The sequence below is a fragment of the Dendrobates tinctorius genome, unplaced genomic scaffold (assembly GCF_039654945.1).
Source record: "Dendrobates tinctorius isolate UK_male_01 unplaced genomic scaffold, ASM3965494v1 ptg000107l, whole genome shotgun sequence".
Taxonomy (NCBI): domain Eukaryota; kingdom Metazoa; phylum Chordata; class Amphibia; order Anura; family Dendrobatidae; genus Dendrobates; species Dendrobates tinctorius.
The window spans coordinates 34,373,332-34,394,638 of record NW_027361775.1 but is presented as its reverse complement, the minus strand read 5'-3'; the positions used below and the strand labels follow the sequence as shown (position 1 = coordinate 34,394,638).

Here is a 21,307-nt window from a genome sequence, read left to right as displayed (position 1 = left end):
ATACCGACATAGAATCCGAAGCCTCTGAAGCTAGTTCCCACCTGGATGCGGTATTTCCCTCCACAGTACTATCCACTGCAGCTAAGGACTCTGAAGGGAGATCCACCCACTGCTCGCTCCCTATACAAATAAAATGGAAGAAACAGCTAATTCCTACGGCTGCAATGATTGACTCTGGGGCTGGGGGGAATTTCATGGATCTCTCTTTTGCTAGGAAACACGGTATCCCGTCTCAACAGAGAGCATCACCAGTTACCATGGAAACCGTGGACGGGTCCCCATTGACTTCCGGACCCGTGGATAAAGAGACTGTACCCCTCGAATGTATGATCAAACCAGGTCAGCAGCAGACCCTTGTCTTTATGTTAATTTCATCTCCACATTTTCCAGTCATTTTAGGAATCCCCTGGCTTCGGGCTACCAATCCAGTCATCAACTGGGAGACAAAAGAGATTTCCTTCACATCCCAGACTGCTTCTGCCATAAAACCAACTGAACCGGCTCCAACAACGCATGCTATGGAGGACAATGTACAGGTACCCGTTCTGCCCCCGGTCTATCATGACTTTCTTGACATCTGCAATAAACAGAATGCTGATCAGCTCCCCCCACATAGACCTTACGATTGTCCTATAGACTTATTACCCGGAGCGGAGATACCGTTTGGACATGTGTACCCGTTGGCGGCCCCTGAGCTACATGCCCTAAAAGAATATATTGATGAGAATCTTGCCAAGGGTTTCATTCGTCCCTCTACCTCACCCGCAGGGGCACCCATCTTCTTTGTAAAGAAGAAGGAAGGAACTCTGCGCCCTTGCATAGATTACCGGGAGCTCAACAAGATCACCATCCGGAACCGGTACCCATTGCCCCTGATCCCCGAATTATTAGAAAGGGTCCAACAGGCTACAATTTTCACCAAGTTAGATCTCCGAGGGGCGTATAACCTGCTCCGTATCCGTCCAGGGGACGAATGGAAGACAGCATTCAGGTGTAGATACGGACATTTTGAGTATTTAGTCATGCCCTTCGGCCTTTGCAACGCCCCCGCAACATTCCAACACTTGGTGAACGATATATTCAGGGACATTATGGACCAGTTCATGGTCATCTACCTGGACGATATTTTGATTTATTCTAATTCTTTACAGGAACATCAAGAGCATGTCAAAACGGTCCTTGCTCGCCTACGAGATAACCGCCTGTACATCAAGCTTGAGAAATGTGAATTTCATTGTACTAATATTCAATTTCTAGGGTATGTCATTTCTCCACAGGGTCTAAATATGGAAACCAGCAAGATAAAAGCAATACTGGAATGGCCGGTACCGGGTACCATCAAAGAGGTGCAACGATTCGTCGGATTTGCCAACTTCTACAGGCGTTTCATCCGTAATTTCTCAGAAATTGTCCGCCCTATTACCGCATTAACCAAGAAGGGTCAGAGGTTTGTGTGGTCCGTCCAGGCTCAGGAGGCTTTTGACCATCTCAAGGTTTGTTTTACATCAGCACCAATTCTGATTCACCCAGACCCCTCACTTCCGTTCCTTGTAGAAGTCGATGCCTCTGATTATGCTCTGGGAGCAGTTCTGTCCCAGAGAACTGGGGACAAAGCTTTACTGCACCCATGTGCTTTCTTTTCTCGACGGTTGTCCCCTGCGGAGAGGAATTATGATGTTGCAGACAAGGAGTTGCTGGCGATCGTGTCTGCTTTCAAAGAATGGCGGCACCACTTACAGGGAGTGGCACAACAAGTGGTGGTACTCACAGATCACCGCAACCTGGAATTTCTGAAATCTGCCAGATGTCTGTCCCCACGGCAAGCCAGGTGGAGCCTTTTTCTTAATCAATTTAATTTTGTTGTCACATATCGACCAGGTTCCCGTAACGGAAAGGCTGATGCCTTATCCCGTCTCCACACCTCGGACCCTGTGCCTTCATCATCATCTCAAACCGTGTTGTCTGATTCCAACTTCATCGGAGTGATCCAGGACTTATGGAAGGACATCAAGCAGGCCTATGATGGTGATGTATTCCTTGCTGCCCCCCCGAGCGACGTGGCACTTGTTCTTCGGAATGGTGTGTGGTTACGAGAACGTCGCCTGTATGTCCCGGAGGCTGTAAGACTTCGAGTCCTTAAATTGGTTCATGACTCCACGGTGGCAGGACGTAGGGGGGTACAAAAAACTCAGGAGTTCTTGACCCGGTTCTTCTGGTGGCCTACCTGTATGAAAGACGTGAAAGACTACGTCACATCATGTGTGATCTGTGCCCGGTGCAAGGTCCCTCGTATGGCTCCTACAGGCCTCCTCCAGCCTTTACCCGTGCCGTCTCGCCCCTGGGGGTCCATCTCCATGGATTTTATTGTGGATCTGCCTCCATCAAGTGGCAGCACTACTATCCTTGTAGTGGTAGACCGGTTGACCAAAGCCGCCCATTTCATCCCCTGTACTGGCCTCCCCTCGGCCGCAGAGACTGTTGACCTGGTAGTACGGAACGTATTTCGTTTACACGGGGTCCCGGATCAGATCATCTCTGACCGAGGTGTTCAATTCACCTCTAGGTTCTGGAAGGGGTTTTGTTCTGCACTCCAAATTAATGTGTGTCTATCTTCTGCCTACCATCCTCAGACGAATGGACAGACGGAACGGACCAACCAGACCCTGGAACAATACCTGAGATGTTACGTGAGCCATCTACAGGACGATTGGGTGAAGCTCCTTCCTCTGGCAGAATTCTCCTACAACAACACCCAGAGTAGTTCCACGAAGGTAACACCCTTTTTTGCAAACCTGGGTTACCATCCAAGTATTCTGCCTAGGTCACCGGTCGCAGTCCCTGTACCTGCGGTTGGAGACAGGGTGACGGAGTTGCAACGAGTTCAGGAGGTCCTGAAAGACACCTTGACAACTGCTCAGCGACATTACAAGGACTCGGCAGACACTCACAGGCGACCGGCACCCTCGTACCAGGTAGGGGACTCTGTTTGGTTGTCCACCAAAAACCTGAAGCTTGGTGTCCCTTCACAGAAGCTGGGGCAAAAATACATCGGCCCATTCAGGATCTCCGGGATTGTGAACTCCGTGGCCTGTCGGCTGAAGTTACCACGGACTATGAAGGTGTTGTACCACCTCCTCCCCCGGTGATGGTAGATGGCCAAGAAGAATTTGTCGTTGAGGCCATTCTCGACTCCCGTCTCCATCGGCGATGGCTGCAATACCTGGTTCGCTGGCAAGGCTATTCACCCGAGGACGACTCCTGGGAACCCGTTGACAACATCAACGCATCTAGGAAGATTGCTCAGTTCCATCTGAGGTACCCGGACAAGCCCGGTCCTGAGGCCGTTTTTTGGGAGGGATGTACTGTCAGGATCCTAGGACTTTCCGGTCTGTTTTGAATGAACTTTTGCCCTTGGTTAAGATGGAGTTTTCGGTCCTGTCGCATCACTTCCTCTTAGCTGCCCTTAGTTAAGATGGAGTTTTCGTTTACATCACTTCCTCCCCAGCTGCATAAAAACCCACCCCTAAGCACAAGCAAATCGCTTGAGTATATTGATTCCTGTTGTGCTCCTGCCCTGCCACTCTCCCAGATCTTGTGACTCTGGAACAACCCTGCTTCCTGCTTGAAACTTCACCTCTCTGGACCTCTGGATACCGCTGGACTTCTGGCTACCGTACCCGGTTAGTGTTTGTGCCCACTGAAGGTCCCCTTACTGGATCTCCACCGGACTCATCATACCAGAGGCTCGCTACAACTGGACTTCTGTTTGCTATACTGGTTAGTAGCTGTTACCCGGTGCCCGCTGAACATTATCCTGCTGGACATTTGTTATACTCTGGACTTTGCCTGCAATACCCAGTTATATTCCGTACTCAGTGACTCTTAATAACTTACCATCCTTGCTGAACCTTTTGCTATGTGCTGCTGTATGTCTGTGCTCTGAACCCGTTGCGTATTTCCACGTTTATTGTGCACAATTATATATAAATCACTTGCTTCACTAAGCGTGTCTCTGCCGTCATTGCCCTACGCCATTGAAGTCCTTATACCATACATAAGTATAATAGAAGAGTGGCATCATGGGCTCCTCCAAACAACTCTCAAATGATCTGAAAACAAAGATTACTCAGCATAGCTTTTCAGGGGAAGGATACAAAAAGTTGTCTCAGAGATTTAGCCTGTCAGTTTCCACTGTGAGGAACATAGTAAGGAAATGAAAGAACACAGGTACAGTTCTTGTTAAGCCCAGAAGTGGCAGGCCAAGAAAAATATCAGAAAGGCAGAGATGAAGAATGGTGAGAACAGTCAAGGACAATCCACAGACCACCTCCAAAGACCTGCAGCATCATCTTGCTGCAGATGGTGTCACTGTGCATCGGTCAACAATACAGAGCACTTTGCACAAGGAGAAGCTGTATGGGAGAGTGATGCAAAAGATGCCGTTTCTGCAAGCACGCCACAAACAGAGTCGCCTGAGGTATGCAAAAGCACATTTGGGCAAGTCAGTTACATTTTGGAAGAAGGTCCTGTGGACTGATGAAACAAAGATTGAGTTGTTTGGGCATACAAAAAGGCGTTATGCATGGAGGCTAAAAAACACAGCATTCCAAGAAAAACACTTGCTACCCACAGTAAAATTTGATGGAGGTTCCATCATGCTTTGGGGCTGTGTGGCCAATGCCGGCACCAGGAATCTTGTTAAAGTTGAGGGTCGCATGGATTCAACTCAGTATCAGCAGATTCTTGACAATAATATGCAAGTATCAGTGACGAAGTTGAAGTTACGCAGGGGATGGATATTTCAGCAAGACAATGATTCAAAACACCGCTCCAAATCTACTCAGGCATTCATGCAGAGGAACAATTACAATGTTCTGGAATGGCCATCCCAGTCCCCAGACCTGAATATCATTGAACATCTGTGGGATGATTTGAAGCGGGCTGTCCATGGTAGGTGACCATCAAGCTTAACTGAACTGGAATTGTTTTGTAAACAGGAATGGTCACAAATACCTTCATCCAGGATCCAGGAACTCATTAATAGCTACAGGAAGCGACTAGAGGCTGTTATTTTTGCAAAAGGAGGATCTACGAAATATTAATGTCACTTTTATGTTGAGGTGCCCATACTTTTGCACCGGTCAAATTTTGTTAAAATGCAGATTGCACATTTTCTGTTAGTACAATAAACCTCATTTGAATCCAGAAATATAACTGAGTCCATCAGTTATTAGATATATGAAACTGAAATAGCTGTTGCAAAAACCAAAATTTTTATAAAGAAAAAAGGTTAACATTAATAGGGGTGCCCAAACTTTTACATATGACTGTATGTATTCTATGTGTCTATATCTATTCTTTCGTTTGTGTTTTAACCTGTCATTGGGATCCATTATATGTCCATTTTGCAAGCCGGGGAGAAAATATCGGCATACGGATGTTTACATGTGCAAAAAAACGGCGCCACACCTTGACAACGGATGATATATGGATCACTGTTCAGGGAACATTTCTGCGTATTACGACAGTAAAATACGGTCCGTATTTTTATACGTTGTGTCTGACTCCAGCCTGATAGCAAAAAAGCTGATGTGTGAAAGGGGCCTAAGTGAGAGATCCATCAGGACAGAGGAACGGTGAGGGATCTAGGAGAGAGTATGCTCTATTTCTTTTTTTATTGCACACATTAAATAAAAGAAAGAGGCAGAAAATACTTGTAAAGACACATTACAAGATACCAGCTACTAGTTGTTCAGTAATAATCTTCTGGACAGATCATGTTTACTATATACGCAGTTTCATTCCAAATGTTTAACAAGTTCATTCTCATTGTCTCCTCTGAAGTGTAATTTGAGAAACTAAACCTGCCCTGACCCTGGGGCAGAGGACCTGACACTAAAGCGGAAAGCAGCTCAAGTTAGATCTAGTGGGACTTCATTAAATTGTAATACAATGAATTCTCAGCCAAGGTGTTTACTATTAGAAAAAGCAAAAAAAAATCTGTTTCTTATCCATAGATAATTTCTGATTAGATAATTCCATCAGATACACAAATATCAGTAGGACCTCGGAATAGTTAATATCCTAAACAGAGGCGTAGCTAGGGTTTTGGTTCAGGAGTGACAAAACTTCTGAGTGGGCCCCTAACCAGGTAACCTTGATTACCACTGGGTGACGCACCCTAATAGTGGATGTAGGAAAACCTCAGCAGATGGCCACGCTGTTGCTGAAAATAATCTCTATACAAAGACCAACATTGATATTAACCCCTTTCGGACATCAGACGTAATAGTACGACGATGTCGGACTCCCTCCCTTTGATGTGGGCTCCGGCGGTGAACTTACATCTTTCCCGGCACATGTCAGCTGTTTGGAACAGCTGACATGTGCCTGGAACAGCCACGAGTGCGCTTCCAGCAATCGAGCCGGAAATCCGCCCATTGGTGACCCCCTTCACAAGATTGCGGGTCACCAATGGGACGGCATGACAATCGGAGGTCTTCTGCAGACCTCTATGTTTGTCAATGCTGGATTGCTATGAGCGCTGCCTGGTGGTCGGCGCTCATAGCAAGTCAGAAATTTTGCTACATACAGGAGATCTGATCATCGCCTGTATGTAGCAGGGTCGATAGAGCTATGGCAGCTTCTAGTCTCCCATGGAGACTATTGAAGCATGCCAAAAGTAAAAAGAAAAAAAAAATGTTTCTAAAAATATTGAAAAAAAAATTAAAAAAAATAAAAGTTCAAATCAACTCCCTTTCGCCCCAAAATAAAATAATAACAAAAATCAAACATACACATAATTGGTATCGCCGCATTCAGAATCGCCCGATCTATCAATATAAAAATGAATTAACCCGATTGCTAAACTATGTAGCAAAAAAAAAATTTAAAAAGCCAGAATTACTTTTTTTAGTCACCGCAAGATTGCATTAAAATGCAATAACAGGCGATCAAAAGATCGTATCTGCACCAAAATGGTATAATTAAAAACGTCACTTCAGCATGCAAAGAATAAGCTTTTGTCCAACCCGAGATCACGGAAAATGGAGACGCTATGGGTATCGGAAATTGCACCATTTTTTTTTCCAACAAACTTTGGATTTTTTTTCACCACTTAAATAAAAAAAAACCTAGACCTGTGAACTCGTAATGACCTGAAAAATCATAATGGCAGGTCAGTTTTAGCATTTAGTGAACATCGTATAAAAAAAAAAAAAAAAAAAAAAGCCCTCACATGGCCATTTTGACCAAAAATTAAAAAATGGGAAGAAGGGGAGCAAAAAAAAATGAAAATGCAAAACCAAAAATGCCTCAAGTCGTTAAGGGGTTAAAGTCATATGGTCAGTGGTAAATACCAGTTCTACGGAACATATACGTGATTACAGTACAGTTACAGATGGTGACTTACTATTGATGCTCTTTCTGATGAAATCGATCACATTTCCCGTCTTTTCCATCTGGCCCAGACCAACATGACAACTTCTTTCAGCCAGGACTCGGCTGCAGAGATTACAAGAAAGGCTGGTTTCACATTAGCGCTTTTTAAGCGCACGCACGGCCGGGGGTAGCTCCGCCCCCGAGCCGCCTCTCTGCCCGGCGTGCCCGCCCCTTGCTTGTAGCGCCGCCTCCTAGCGGACAGCGGCGCCTGCGATCGGCGCACCCTATCTTTAGCATAGGGTGCGCAGATCGTGCGCAGGCCGTGCGCTAGTTGCGCTTTGACCTGCGCTGCGCACTTTTGACGGTGCGCCGTGCGCGCCAAAATCCGAAAAGTTCGATTTTGGCGCGCACGGCGCACCGTCAAAAGTGCGCAGCGCAGGTCAAAGCGCAACTAGCGCACGGCCTGCGCACGATCTGTGCACCCTATGCTAAAGATAGGGTGCGCCGATCGCAGGCGCCGCTGTCCGCTAGGAGGCGGCGCTACAAGCAAGGGGCGGGCACGCCGGGCAGAGAGCCGGCTCGGGGGCGGAGCTACCCCCGGCCGTGCGTGCGCTTAAAAAGCGCTAATGTGAAACCACCTTTATCCTGCTGATATCCCAATACTGAGCCGCTGCTGCCAGTATGTGCCCTGTGTGCCCTCTAGCTAATAAAACAAACCTCTAGAATATAGTAATGCCTGTGCAAGTGTTCTAGAAAACAGTGGCCACATTTTGCCCCCTAGAAAGTAATAATGCTCTGTGTGAGCCCCTTTGACAATCACGGTAACCTGAGTTCCTCTACTACAATAAATGTTAGGCGTCGGGTTCCTGTTGCTGCACAGCGGGAATCCCAAGCCCTGCTCCCGGCGGTCTCCCATTCCTCCCCAGCCGCAGAGGAGGTTGTTCAGCAAACTCGTCGGTCCCGGAGCTCTGCCCAGACCACCTCCATGGGTTTGCTTGCTTGCTGCTGCTACCTCTGGCACAGCTTTGGCAATGCAGGCTGCTCAGCAGCGAGATTCTCCAGGGACTAAGTCCTCATGTCGGGCCACTGAGCATGCCCGTTGAGCGATCTCCCATTGGAGATCGAAGGTCACGTGCTCAGGTCCTGCTCCTGTTCGGATTGGCCTATCCAAGAAGCCAGGAAGGTCCCGGACACTCGCGGCTATAAAAGGTTCGCATGGCCGCTCGGCCATGCGCTAGGATACACTGTATTTTCAGACTATGAGGAGTGAGTGAAGTATGCACATATGAATGTCTCTGGTGACTGACTCATTATGAAACCCCTACCCTTGGTACGCATGTGTTGTGCAGCCTAGCCTGCTAGCGCCCAGGCTTAGGTGTAGGTAGGGCAGAGTCGGAGTCAGGCATTAGTCCCCACCAGTGACTCGGCACGCCACAATGCACGTGCTCCACACTCCGTAGCCAGCGTCTATACCGGCGTTCGCAGCAACGACGCCGTGCACTCATAGGGCCTAGAGGAACTCTAACCCCTTGTCCTTGGGGTAGAGTTCTGTGGCCGCTTTCTGTGCGCCTTTTGGCCGGGCTCTGTGAGGTAAACAGACTCCAGTATTTGCGTTCAGCAGCTGTGCGGCTCTGTGAGTCAACAGATTTCGCTCCTGTTCACACTGGGTGACGTAACCCACCTGTGACTGTTTTCACGCCGCCCTATTCTTCCGCCATTACCTAGCAGCAGTGTACCACCTCTGAACGGTGGACCCCGGACTGCGAACGCACCTACTATTATTTATAATTTGGTGCGTTCCACCAGCCCTATCAATAAGTGCCCACTTTACATTTAATAATGTCCCAAGTCTCCCCCTGTACAGCTCCCCTCTCCACAGTATGATGCTCTCTTATGGACAGTATAATGCCCCCTAACTGTATATTACCACCCACACAGTATACTGATCCCTTAGTAGCCCCTAAACTGTTTGATGGCCCCCTCACTGTAATCTCCAAACTGATGGTCCCCTAGATAGCCTCCATATAGTATAATGCACAAGATGGTCCTCAATATAGTATAATGCACTCCCCATAGGCCTCCATATAGTATAATGCACTCCTTATAGGCCTCTATAGTATAATGCATATGACATTTGTTTTTTATCTTGAAAAAGGCGCAAATCCGTTTGTGAAATGCGTTGGTGTAATAATAACCTTCATTTTATACAATTGACAATTCTTCATGTCCACAATTGCAGCCTATGTACTATGACCTGTCCTCTGAAGTCTAGCTATCAGACATTCACTCTATTTCCTACAGATATGTCATCAAACTTAATTTTTCAGAATTAAACAATATGTTTACAACAAAGTTCACTATTTGTGAAAAAACTGTGCTTTACTTGTATGCAGGGCCGGCGTTAGGGGCAGGCAGACCAGGCAGCTGCCTAGGGCCCCCGCTCCTCCAGGGGCCCCCAGCCAGCGGCACATCACACAGCCGCTATGGGGCCCCTGTGAGGCAGGGGGGCCCACATGCCCCAAGCGCCGACACCCGCCACCGCTGCCGCACTGAAGGAGGCAGTGATGGAGGAGAGAGCGTCAGCTGACGCTCCCTCTCCCATCATTCCCCGCTCTGCCTCTGACACAGCGGGAGCGCGATGATGTCATCACGCTCTCACTGTGTGCCAGACAGAGCAGGAGGAGACAGGAGCAGCCAGCAGCGCAGGCACGAGGTGAAGGTGAGGAGAGTTTTGTTTTTTTTAAATCAGTGTGAGTACTGGACTGTGGGGCCACTCTGGGGGGGACTATATACCATGCTCGGCTGTACCATACCATGCAGGTGGGACAATATACCATGCTCGGCTGTATCATACCATGCTGGGGGGCTATATACTATGTTGGGCTGTATTACACCATTCTGGGGGGTTATATACCATGCTGGGCTGTATTATACCATGCTCGGCTGTATCATACCATGCTGGGGTGGCTATATACCATGCTGGGCCGTATTATACCGTGCTGGGCTATATTACACCATTCTGGGGGGGGCTATATACCATGCTGGGCTGTATTATACCATCCTGGGCTGTATTATTCCATTCTGGGAGGGCTATATACTATGCTGGGCTGTACTATACCATGCTGGGCTGTATTATACCTTTCTGGGGGGCTATATACCATGCTGGGCTGTATTATACCATTCTGGGGGGGCTATATACCATGCTGGTTTGGGCTGTATACCATGGTGGGCTGGGCTGTATACCATGGTGGGCTGGGGTATATACCATGTGGTGCTGGGCTATAAGCTATGCGGCTGTGTTATATACCATGGAGGGTACATTTTACATTATATTCTATAGGGGGAGGCTGTGTTATATAATATGGGGGGCTACATTATATTCTATGGGGAGGTGGGCTGTATTATATTCTATTTGGGGCTACATTATATTTATTATATTCGATGGGGGCTGCATTATACTATATGAGGAGGGCTACATTGTATTCTATGGAGGGGCTACATTATACTATATAAGGGACTGCATTATATCCTATGAGGGGGTTGCCATATATTCTATGGAGGGGCTGCATTATACTATATGGGGGGTGGGGCTGCATTATATTCTATGGGGGAGTTACATTATTTTCTGTGGAGTGGCTGCATTATACTCTGGGGTAGCTGCATTATTCTCTAAGGGGTGGCTGCATTATACTATAAGAGGGGGGCTCCATTATATTCTATGGAGGTTACATTATATTGTATGGCGGGACTGCATTATGCTCTGTGGGGTGGCTGCATTATGCTCTATGGGGTGGCTGCATTATGCTCTATGGGGTGGCTGCATTATACTCTATGTGGGCTGCATTATACTGTATCGAGGACTATGGGGAATACATTATATGAAGAACTATGGGGTGCATTATGCTATGGGAAGTGAATTGTACTACATGGGTGCATTATACTCTATGGAGAACTATGAGGAGTGTATTATACTATATGGAGGACTGAGCAGTGTATTTTAATATATGGAGGTCTATCAGGAGTGTATTATACTATATGGAGAACTATGGGGCTGATTATATTATATGGAGGACTATGGGGTGTAAACTGTAGATGTGCTGCTGATAACATGATACTGTATGGTGATCCGTTAGGGTGTGTGCACACGTTGCGGATTAGTCTGCGGCTTTTTCTGCAGAGAATCCATATCTCTTGGCAGAAACCGCAGGGTAAAACAGATGCCTTTTTCCTGCGGATTCCTAGCATGTGTACAGCGGATTTGATGCAGGTTCTAGTGCGGTTTGTCAGTGCGGATGAGAGAGAGATTGATTGATTTGTATGTCCAGGAACATACACTGCAGCTGCGGTTCCGCAAAAAAGATGTTACATGCTGCGGAAAATAAACCGCAGCAAATCTTCGTGGAATTTTCCGCAGCATATGCACGGCGGATTTGGTTTTCCATAGGTTTACATGGTACTGTAAACCGCATGGAAACTGCTGCGGATCCGCAGGGGCAAATCCGTTGCGGATCCGCAGCAAAAACTGCAACGTGTGCACACACCCTTAGTGATCCATTAGTGATCGCTCTGTTCCCATCATTCTTTCTCAGACGGAAAGAGGCCGGGAAACAAGTGTTGAACGACTTCTTCAATGTTGTCGATCACACTCATTTAGCGGCCTGAACTCAGCGCATGTAAATACAACCGAAATGCTTCTGTGATGTGCAATATGTTAGCATTTGCGGCCCCATTTTAAACTTTGCCTAGGGCCCCACTTTGCCTAAAACCAGCCCTGCTTGTATGCTATTATACTGCACAGATATTTGGTAAAAATATTCTATATTTGTAAGCAGTATCATTCTTGCGAAAACTGGGCCCACCAGAGGACTTTATTCTGAGGGCCAACCTTGAAGTATACAACATCAATACATTTTCAATAAAGGATTTTCAGGGCAGGGCTAATTTTCATCATGTACTATATATTATGGTACTGCCATGTGATACATGTTAGGATTCAGCTCTGCTTGCCATTCAATTGGTGATCACGTGCCAACTAGCTAGTATTCCTGCTTCTCTGAATGTCAATGTTAAAGTATTGAGAGATGCAGGGAGAAAATGTTGCCGGTTTGTGACTACAAGAATGCAAATTGCATATGATCGATCATGTGATGACCGATCAGACTGCAAGTAGAGCCAAATCCCAACACTGAGGAAAGTACACACTGTTAAGAATTAGCAAGTTACAGTGACTGAAGATTAACCTTGGCCTGAAAACCTCTTTAAGTGTACGAGCGCACATGGCGTTCATTTTCCCGTAGCGGCTCTGCCACCAATGTCTTTTACTCTGTACTTTTAAGTATAGATATCAGGTGGCTTCATGAGAATGTCGCTTCTTTAACTGCTTGAGGGTATGTGCACACGGTGCGGATTCTGCCGCGGATCCGCAGCGTTTCTGCAGCTGCGGGTCCGCAGCAGATTTAGGTGTGTTGTACAGTACAATTGTTTTCAATGGTAAACTGGAAAACGCTGTGCACATGCTGCGGATTTTTCCGCGCGGTTTACAATCCGCAGCATGTCAATTCTTTTGTGCAGAAACGCTGCGGTTTCACACCTCATCCATTATGAGGTGTGAAACTGCAGGGCAAAACCGCAGGCAAATCCGCAGATAAACCGCAGGACTTTAGTCCTGCGGATGTATCTGTGGTTTTTACTACAAAATCCGCAGAGCCAAAAAACTCCGTGTGCACATAGCCTCAGGGTTTCTGAACTGTGAAGCGGATAAAAGACGTCACAGAACGAAAGATGTACACAGCAATGTTGCAGACGAATCCGCAACGTGTGTACATCCCCTTAGACTTCCTGACTAATAATGTGAACAGATGGCCACAACCAAATGCCCCACAAGAATGTCCTCTAATTCCTCCATTTCTTCCATTGAAAGCGCATGAGGGAGATACTGAGAGACATTATTTTCCAGTTAGCGGTAAATACAGAGGCGGCCACAGGAATTTCTCTACATGTCAGCGGAACCTGAGATCCATTACTGATTCCTCCAAGATTCGGGTCATAAATCTCTCAGACATTGTTTTATCCAAAGAACAAGTTGATGTTCTTAGTCTAGGGCTAATTTTCCCCCCACAGCACCTTTTAATTTCTTTATAGCACTAAAAGACTCGCATCTTTTTGTAAGTAATCTGGTCCTAAAGAAATTACATGAAAAAACACGGGACGGAACCTGCACAACTGAAGAACGAGAGTCTATTGCTACTCTAGAAGAACTCCATCAACCACCATCAACGACAAGTAAGTTTGTGGCTGTGAAATCCAAAAAGTTTCCACCTCTTGGCCTCTACTCGGAAATAGAATTGTTTGTTAAGATGGTAACTTAAGAATTACGTAAAATTCCAAGAGGAATAGTCACGATTCAACTGACGAGTGACCTGGGACCAAGGGGGCATCTTTCCTGGCCCTAACACTAGGGGGCACCTTAGCTCGCCCTGTTCTCTTGGATGCTTCAGATGGTGAAGATGCCGGGGCCTCCGCCCTTACCTTATCTCTTACAGTCATGGCCAAAAGTTTTGAGAATGACACAAATATTATATTTTCACATGATCTGCTGCCCTCTGGTTTTTATGTGTGTTTGTCAGATGTTTTTATCACATACAGAAATATAATTGCAATCATATTATGAGTAACAAAAGGTTATATTGACAGTTAGAATGAGTTAATGCAGCAAGTCAATATCTGCAGTGTTGACCCTTCTTCTTCAGGACCTCAGCAATTCTCCCTGGGATGCTCTCAATCAACTTCTGGATCAAATCCTGACTGATAGCAGTCCATTCTTGCAAAATCAATGCTTTAATTTTGTCTGAATTTGAAGGTTTTTGTTTGTCCACCCGTCTCTTGATGATTGACCGCAAGTTCTCAATGGGATTAAGATCTGGGAAGTTTCCAGGCTATGGTCCCAAAATCTCTATGTTTTGTTCCCTAAGCCATTTAGTTATCACCTTTGCTTTATGGCAAGGTGCTCCATCATGTTGAAAAAGGCATTGTTGATCGCCAAACTGCTCTTGGACGGTTGGGAGAAGTTGCTCTTGGAGGACATTCTGGTACCATTCTTTATTCATGGCTGTGTTTTTAGGCAAGACTGAGAGAGAGCCCATTCCCTTGGCTGGGAAGCAACCCCACACATGAATGGTTTCAGGATGCTTGACAGTTGGCATGAGACAAGACTGGTGGTAGCGCTCACCTGGTCTTCTCCGAATAAGCCGTTTTCCAGATGTCCCAAACAATCGAAAAGGGGATTCATCAGAGAAAATGACTTTACCCCAGTCCTCAGCAGTCCACTCCCTGTACCTCTTGCAGAATATCAGTCTGTCCATGATGTTTTTCCTGGAGAGAAGTGGCTTCTTTGCTGCCCTCCTTGAGACCAGGCCTTGCTCTAAGAGTCTCCGCCTCACAGTGCGTGCAGATGCACTCACACCTGCCTGCTGCCATTCCTGAGCAAGCTCTGCACTGCTGGTAGCCCGATCCGCAGCTGAAACACTTTTAAGAGACGGTCCTGGCGCTTGGTGGTCTTTCTTGGGCGCCCTGGAGCCTTTTTGGCAACAAGGGAACCTTTCTCCTTGAAGTTCTTGATGATGCGATAAATTGTTGACTGAGGTGCAATCTTTCTAGCTGCGATACTCTTTCCTGTTAGGCCATTTTTGTGCAGTGCAATGATGACTGCACGTGTTTCTTTAGAGATAACCATGGTTAACAGAAGAGAAACAATGATGCCAAGCACCAGCCTCCTTTTAAAGTGTCCAGTGGTGTCATTCTTACTTAATCATGACAGATTGATCTCCAGCCCTGTCCTCATCAACACCCACATCTGTGTTAATGGAGCAATCACTGAAATGATGTTAGCTGGTGCTTTTAAGGCAGGGCTGCAATGATGTTGAAATGTGTTTTGGGGGATAAAGTTAATTTTCTAGGCAAATATTGACTTTGCAAGTAATTGCTGTTAAGCTGATCACTCTTTATAACATTCTGGAGTATATGCAAATTGCCATTAGAAAAAATGAAGCAGTAGACTTTGTAAAAATTAATATTTGTGTCATTCTCAAAACTTTTGGCCATGACTGTACAACAGCTCTTCGTCTGTCCCCTTCCCAGGGAAGAGGGGGTGCTACTGTGCACCAACCCGATAGACAGGGTGACACAGACAAGGGTAAACTGGAATCTACACACACACAAAATATACACTTACATATGACAGAGGTATTCACCAGGGTGTGTAGGGAGGGGGAAGAAAGTAAAACGGGAAAGAATAAGGAATTTCTAAGCGTACAAACTAGGCAACAGTCGCTAATATATTCCTCCAGCACTCCTTCACAACACCTAGTAGAAAACACCGTGTGCACTACTGTAGTGCTGCCAAGCTAGGTTCCCAAACCATATATGATAAAATGAAAACCTGGCACTCAACGTGATGCTTGGTGAGGCACTTTATTGTAGTACCAGAAAACGTTTCGGTCAATATAGACCTTCATCAGTTACGTGCTAGTATGTTTGAAAGTAGCTTGAAGGAGGGCGCTTTTTATGTTATTCACTGATAACGTCAGTAATCAAATGGTCGGAATGCTGCTGTAAGGCAGGATAATCTTAATAGTTGAGACTATCAGCGCAGCCTGGTCCTCCTGGACGTGGGTAAACACCACTCCTTCACAACACCAGCTTTTCCCACGCCAAGATCAGTGTAGCTATTGCTAATTGACAATGACTTGGTATTCGAGCACAGACATTATAGGGAAAAAGAATGGCTAACCGAGCACAGCTGAGTGTAGGAGCTTTCCAATATGGCCGACTAACCCGTTCTGCTGGAAGAAACAAACACGCTTAATACACTGGAGAAGTGCTTCTTCTCAGCATAGACGGTGCGACCAGACACTGCGGTCTTCTGACTCCCCTCCATTGCAGTAACCCGGTGACAAATAAGCTATGACAAGGTACTCAGTTTTGCTCCATTTCTGTAATTTCCCCATGCTCAAGAAGCCCTCCCTTGCCCATCCTCTCTGTCTCTCCATTCCGACCCCATTGTGAGGCTTTATGAAAAAAAAGTGCTGCTGGTGTGCGATTGGCTAATGGCTGTTAAATATAGATTTAAAATGAACTTGCAGGATCCTGCCACTGGGGCCCGGTGAACAGAAGAGAGGGGTCCTGCTCACCAGGCCCCATGCGTCGGTAAGGGTATGTTTAAATCAATGCTAGCGTGATTGTCTGTTCCATGATAGGGTGGCAGTGTGAACGCTACACAAGCCCTGAGTCTGCTGCCAGTGATCTGAGCTGCCAATCTGCCTATGCCGCCCTGCAACTTCGCAGTCTCCTCATCAGCCGCTTCTCCCCTGCGTCAGCAGGTGTCGCTGTCCGCCCATCATTTTCCGGAAATGTGCGCGCAGGACGTCATCCTGAAAGCCCCCTAGCCTTCGCGTTATGTAAGGTGCTGCCGCTGTGGCGCGGCCGTGTGAATGTTACACAAGGCGGAGCAGAGCGGACGGTAAATACCGGGGACGGGAGAGAGGAGCTCACGGCTGCGAGCCTATTACTGCAGGGCTCCGCAGTGTCACTACATCCATGGCAGCCTCCTCTGCCGCCGGCTGGGTGTAGACGGCCGCAGTCTCCTGTCTTGTGGTAAGGTCTGTCTAATAGACTTTGTGTGTTGTTTTCAGGCCTGCTGTCAGTGGCTGGGACCTTAGTGACACCAGAGGCTGAGGGTCCATCCAGTGACGTCCGCCTGACCCCGGTGCAACTGATAGCCCAGGTAATGCCGGACGTACCTGTACGGGCAGGAGGGATGGCCTCAAAGGGAGCCGGTCACCAGAAGTGCCGTCCAGTCTGCAGCCCCGTATAGAGCAGCGGGAGCGGACTGATGTATAGGTTTGTGAGAAAACCTTCAGTGTAAGGCCGGGGTCACACTTGCATCAATACTCGGGACCGGAGTGTGTGGCTGCATAGAAATACGCTCGCGATGTGCCGTCATTCAGTGACGGCGCCTCGGACACAGGCTGCAGCATCTGAGGCTCCGTCACCGCCAGCACAGATGACACATCTGCGCTAGCAGGTATAGCATAATGCGATCGCGTTATGCTATACCGTTTAACCAGCCCGTCAACACTATGCGTTGAAAGGGCTGGTTAAACTCAATGTGAACCTGGCCTTAACCCTATATCTGCAGGTTAATAGCATTTTTTTATCGTAACAGGTTCCCTTTAGCGTTTATTTTTTTTTGTTGCAGTACTAGAGTAGTGACACTAATCTAAGGTTCCTACCCCTGGTTGTATCTGTGCTAGATGCCTTCTTCATCTCTTGGCGACCCTCCAGTCTTTCTTCTGGAGATTGTGACCTGTTGGATGGCTCCAGCGTTTGCTGGGTGAGCCAGACGTCACTAGTGATGAGCGAGCGTACTAGCATAAGGTGTTATATGTACATGCTCAAGTGCTAATCAAGTGTTTTTGGCATACTCAAAAACTGTTCGAGTCACGCCGGCTGATAGACAGCTGCAACACATGCAAGGACTGTCGAACAGCTGTGAGACATAGTCATGACAACTCGAACATAGTATTTGAACACGCTGAAGACACTTGATGAGCACTCAAGCACACTCAGACAACACCTTATCCGAGCATGCTCACTCATCACTAGTCACTTCTCAATGTACCGTATATACTCGAGTATAAGCCGACCCCCCCCCCCCCCTAATTTTGCCACAAAAAACTGGGAAAACTTATTGACTCAAGTATAAGCCTAGGGTGGAAAAGATGCTCCATAGATTATGCCCCCATAAAATGCGCCATAGATTATTCCCTCATATGCTGCCCCCATAAGAAGCTCCATACATTATGCCACCATAAGATGCTCCATAGATTATGCCCCCATATGCTGCTCCCATAAGATGCTCCATAGATTATGCCCCCATAAGATGCTGCATAGATTATGCCCCTATATGATGTTCCATAGATTATTCCCCCATATGCTGCTCCCATAAGATGTTCCATAGATTATGCCCCCATATGCTGCTCCCATAAGATGCTCCATAGATTATGCCCCATATGCTGCTCCCATAAGATGCTCCATAGATTATTCCCCCATATGCTGCCCCCATAAGATGCTCCATAGATTATTCCCCCATATGCTGCCCCCATAAGATGCTCCATAGATTATGCCCCTATATGCTGCCCCCATAAGATGCTCCATAGATTATGCCCCCATTTGCTGCTCCCATAAGATGCTCCATAGATTATACCCCCATATGTTGCTCCCATAAGATGCTCCATAGATTATGCCCCCATAAGATGCTGCATAGATTATTCCCCCATATGCTGCCCCCATAAGATGCTCCATAGATTATGCCCCTATAAGAATCTCCATAGATTATGCCCCTATATGCTGCCCTCATAAGATGCTCCATAGATTATGCCCCTATATGCTGCTCCCATAAGATGCTCCATAGATTATGCCCCTATATGCTGCTCCCATAAGATGCTCCATAGATTATGCCCCTATATGCTGCTCCCATAAGATGCTCCATAGATTATACCCCTATATGCTGCCCCCATAAGAAGCTCCATAGATTATGCCCCTATATGCTGCCCCATAAGAAGCTCCATAGATTATGCCCCTATATGCTGCCCTCATAAGATGCTCCATAGATTATGCCCCTATATGCTGCCCTCATAAGATGCTCCATAGATTATGCCCCTATATGCTGCCCTCATAAGATGCTCCATAGATTATGCCCCTATATGCTGCCCTCATAAGATGCTCCATAGATTATGCCCCTATATGCTGCTCCCATAAAATGCTCCATAGATTATTCCCCCATATGCTGCCCCCATAAGATGCTCCATAGATTATTCCCCCATATGCTGCCCCCATAAGATGCTCCATAGATTATGCCCCTATATGCTGCCCCCATAAGATGCTCCATAGATTATGCCCCTATATGCTGCCCCCATAAGAAGCTCCATAGATTATGCCCCTATATGCTGCCCTCATAAGATGCTCCATAGATTATGCCCCCATGTGCTGCCGCTGCATTTAAAAATAAAAAAAAAATGACATACTCACCTCTCCGTCGCTGGGTGTCAGGTGCCAGTGTCACTAGTGGCATCTGAGATACTCACCTGTCCTGGGTCCATGGCTGCTTGCTGCTGTCTGGCACGTCATCTGTCAGTGACGTTCAGACTGCAGGGGGCGCGGCGCACACTAACCACGTCACTGTGCCCTCTGCTGTCTGAACGTCACTGACAGATGACGTGCCAGACAGCAGCAAGCAGCCATGGACCCAGGACAGGTGAGTATCGCTATACTTACCCGTCCTGGCGCTGTCTCTTCAGCCCCCAGCTTCTCCGCGATCTCCCCTCCTGCCTTTAGCGGTCACGTGGTACCGCTCATTAAAACTCATGAATATGCGCATATTCATGAGTTTTAATGAGCGGTAACACGTGACCACTGAAGGAAGGAAGGGAGATCGCAGAGAAGCTGGGGGCTGAAGAGACAGTGCCAGGACGGGTAAGTATGACCTGACACCCCCGACCCCCCCCCCCTCCGACCCCCTGGTGTATATGACTCGAATATAAGTCGAGAGGGGGACTTTCAGCCAAAAAAATGGGCTGAAAATCTCTGCTTATATTCGAGTATATACGGTAAGTCTTATGAGAACCAGAACAAGTCACCCATAGACTTACATTGAGAGCTTGCGGCCATCACCTTTGACTTCTGGTCAGTCAGAAGCTGTGGTCACAAGATGGTGGCATGGGAACAGAAAGGCGCTGGGAACAGCTGAAAACAGCAGCTGATGAGTATAATATCAGGGAACTTACATTATCGGCACCACTCCAGCCCTGAAATAAAAAAAAAACAAAACACTGAAATGTGCTTTAAACCTCTGCTCTTTCTGGGATTTTTGGTCCATCGGGCGGTCCTACTAGTGATTGACAGCTGTCTTTGTAGAAGAATTCATACAGTGGTGAATGTCAGTCACTGATAGGAACGCCTGCTGGATTGAACATCTCGGAAAGAGCAGAGGTTTAACCCCTTCGCACCCGAGCCTGTTTTTGCCTTCGTGACCGGGCCAATTTTTTCAATTCTGACCAGTGTCACTTTATGAGGTCATAACTCTAGAACGCTTCAACGGATCCTATTGATTCTGACATTGTTTTCTCATGACATATTGTACTTCATGATGGTGGTAAAAATTTTTAGATATGATCTGCACTTATTTGTTAAAAAAATCAAAATTTGGCAAAAATTTAGAAAATTTTGCAATTTTCAAACTTTTAATTTTTATGCCCTTAAATCAGAGAGTGATATCGCACAAAATAGTTCATAAATAACATTTCCCACATGTCTACTTTACATCTGCACATTTTTGGAAACATAATTTTTTTTTTTTAGGAAGTTATAAGGGTTAAAAGTTGACCAGCGATTTCTCATTTTTACAACAAAATTTGCAACACCATTTTTTTTAGGGACCACCTCACATTTGAAGTGAGTTTGAGGGGTCAATATGACAGAAAATACCCAAAATTGACACCATTCTAAAAACTGCACCTCTCAATGTACTCAAAACCACATTCAAGAAGTTTATTAACCCTTCAGGTGCTTCACATGAATGAATGGAATATGGAAGGAAAAAATAAACATTTAACTTTTTTTCACAAACATTTTACTTCAAAACCATTTTTTTTTATTTTCACAAGTGTAAAAAGAGAAAATGAACCACAAAATTTTTTGTGCAATTTCTCTCGAATACGCCAATACCCCGTATGTGGGGCTAAACCACTGTTTGAGCACACGGCAGAGCTCAGAACGGAAGGAGTGCCGTTTGACTTTTTCAATGCAGAATTGGCTGGAATTGAGATCGGATGCCATGTCGCATTTGGAGAGCCCCTGATGTACCTAAACA

General features: G+C 46.5%; 1 protein-coding gene across 5 annotated transcripts in view; it reads left to right on the top strand.

Annotated features, from left to right (window-relative positions):
* The first annotated feature begins 16,209 nt into the window (after positions 1-16,209).
* The window catches only part of LOC141100708 (deoxyribodipyrimidine photo-lyase-like), a 56,459-nt gene continuing 51,361 nt past the window's right edge, over positions 16,210-21,307 (top strand). Inside the window, exons 1-2 of one of the 5 annotated variants that reach the window (XM_073589351.1) lie at positions 16,595-16,897; positions 17,070-17,161. Coding sequence is in view for 2 of the 5 variants with exons in the window: in XM_073589353.1 (XP_073445454.1) it covers positions 16,342-16,349 (8 nt within the window). In the remaining 3 variants the exon portion in view is untranslated. Of the gene's footprint in view, positions 16,350-16,594; positions 17,032-17,069; positions 17,278-21,307 lie in introns of those variants that run through there. The other 4 variants (XM_073589352.1, XM_073589354.1, XM_073589353.1 and 1 more) reach the window with 4 other exon arrangements.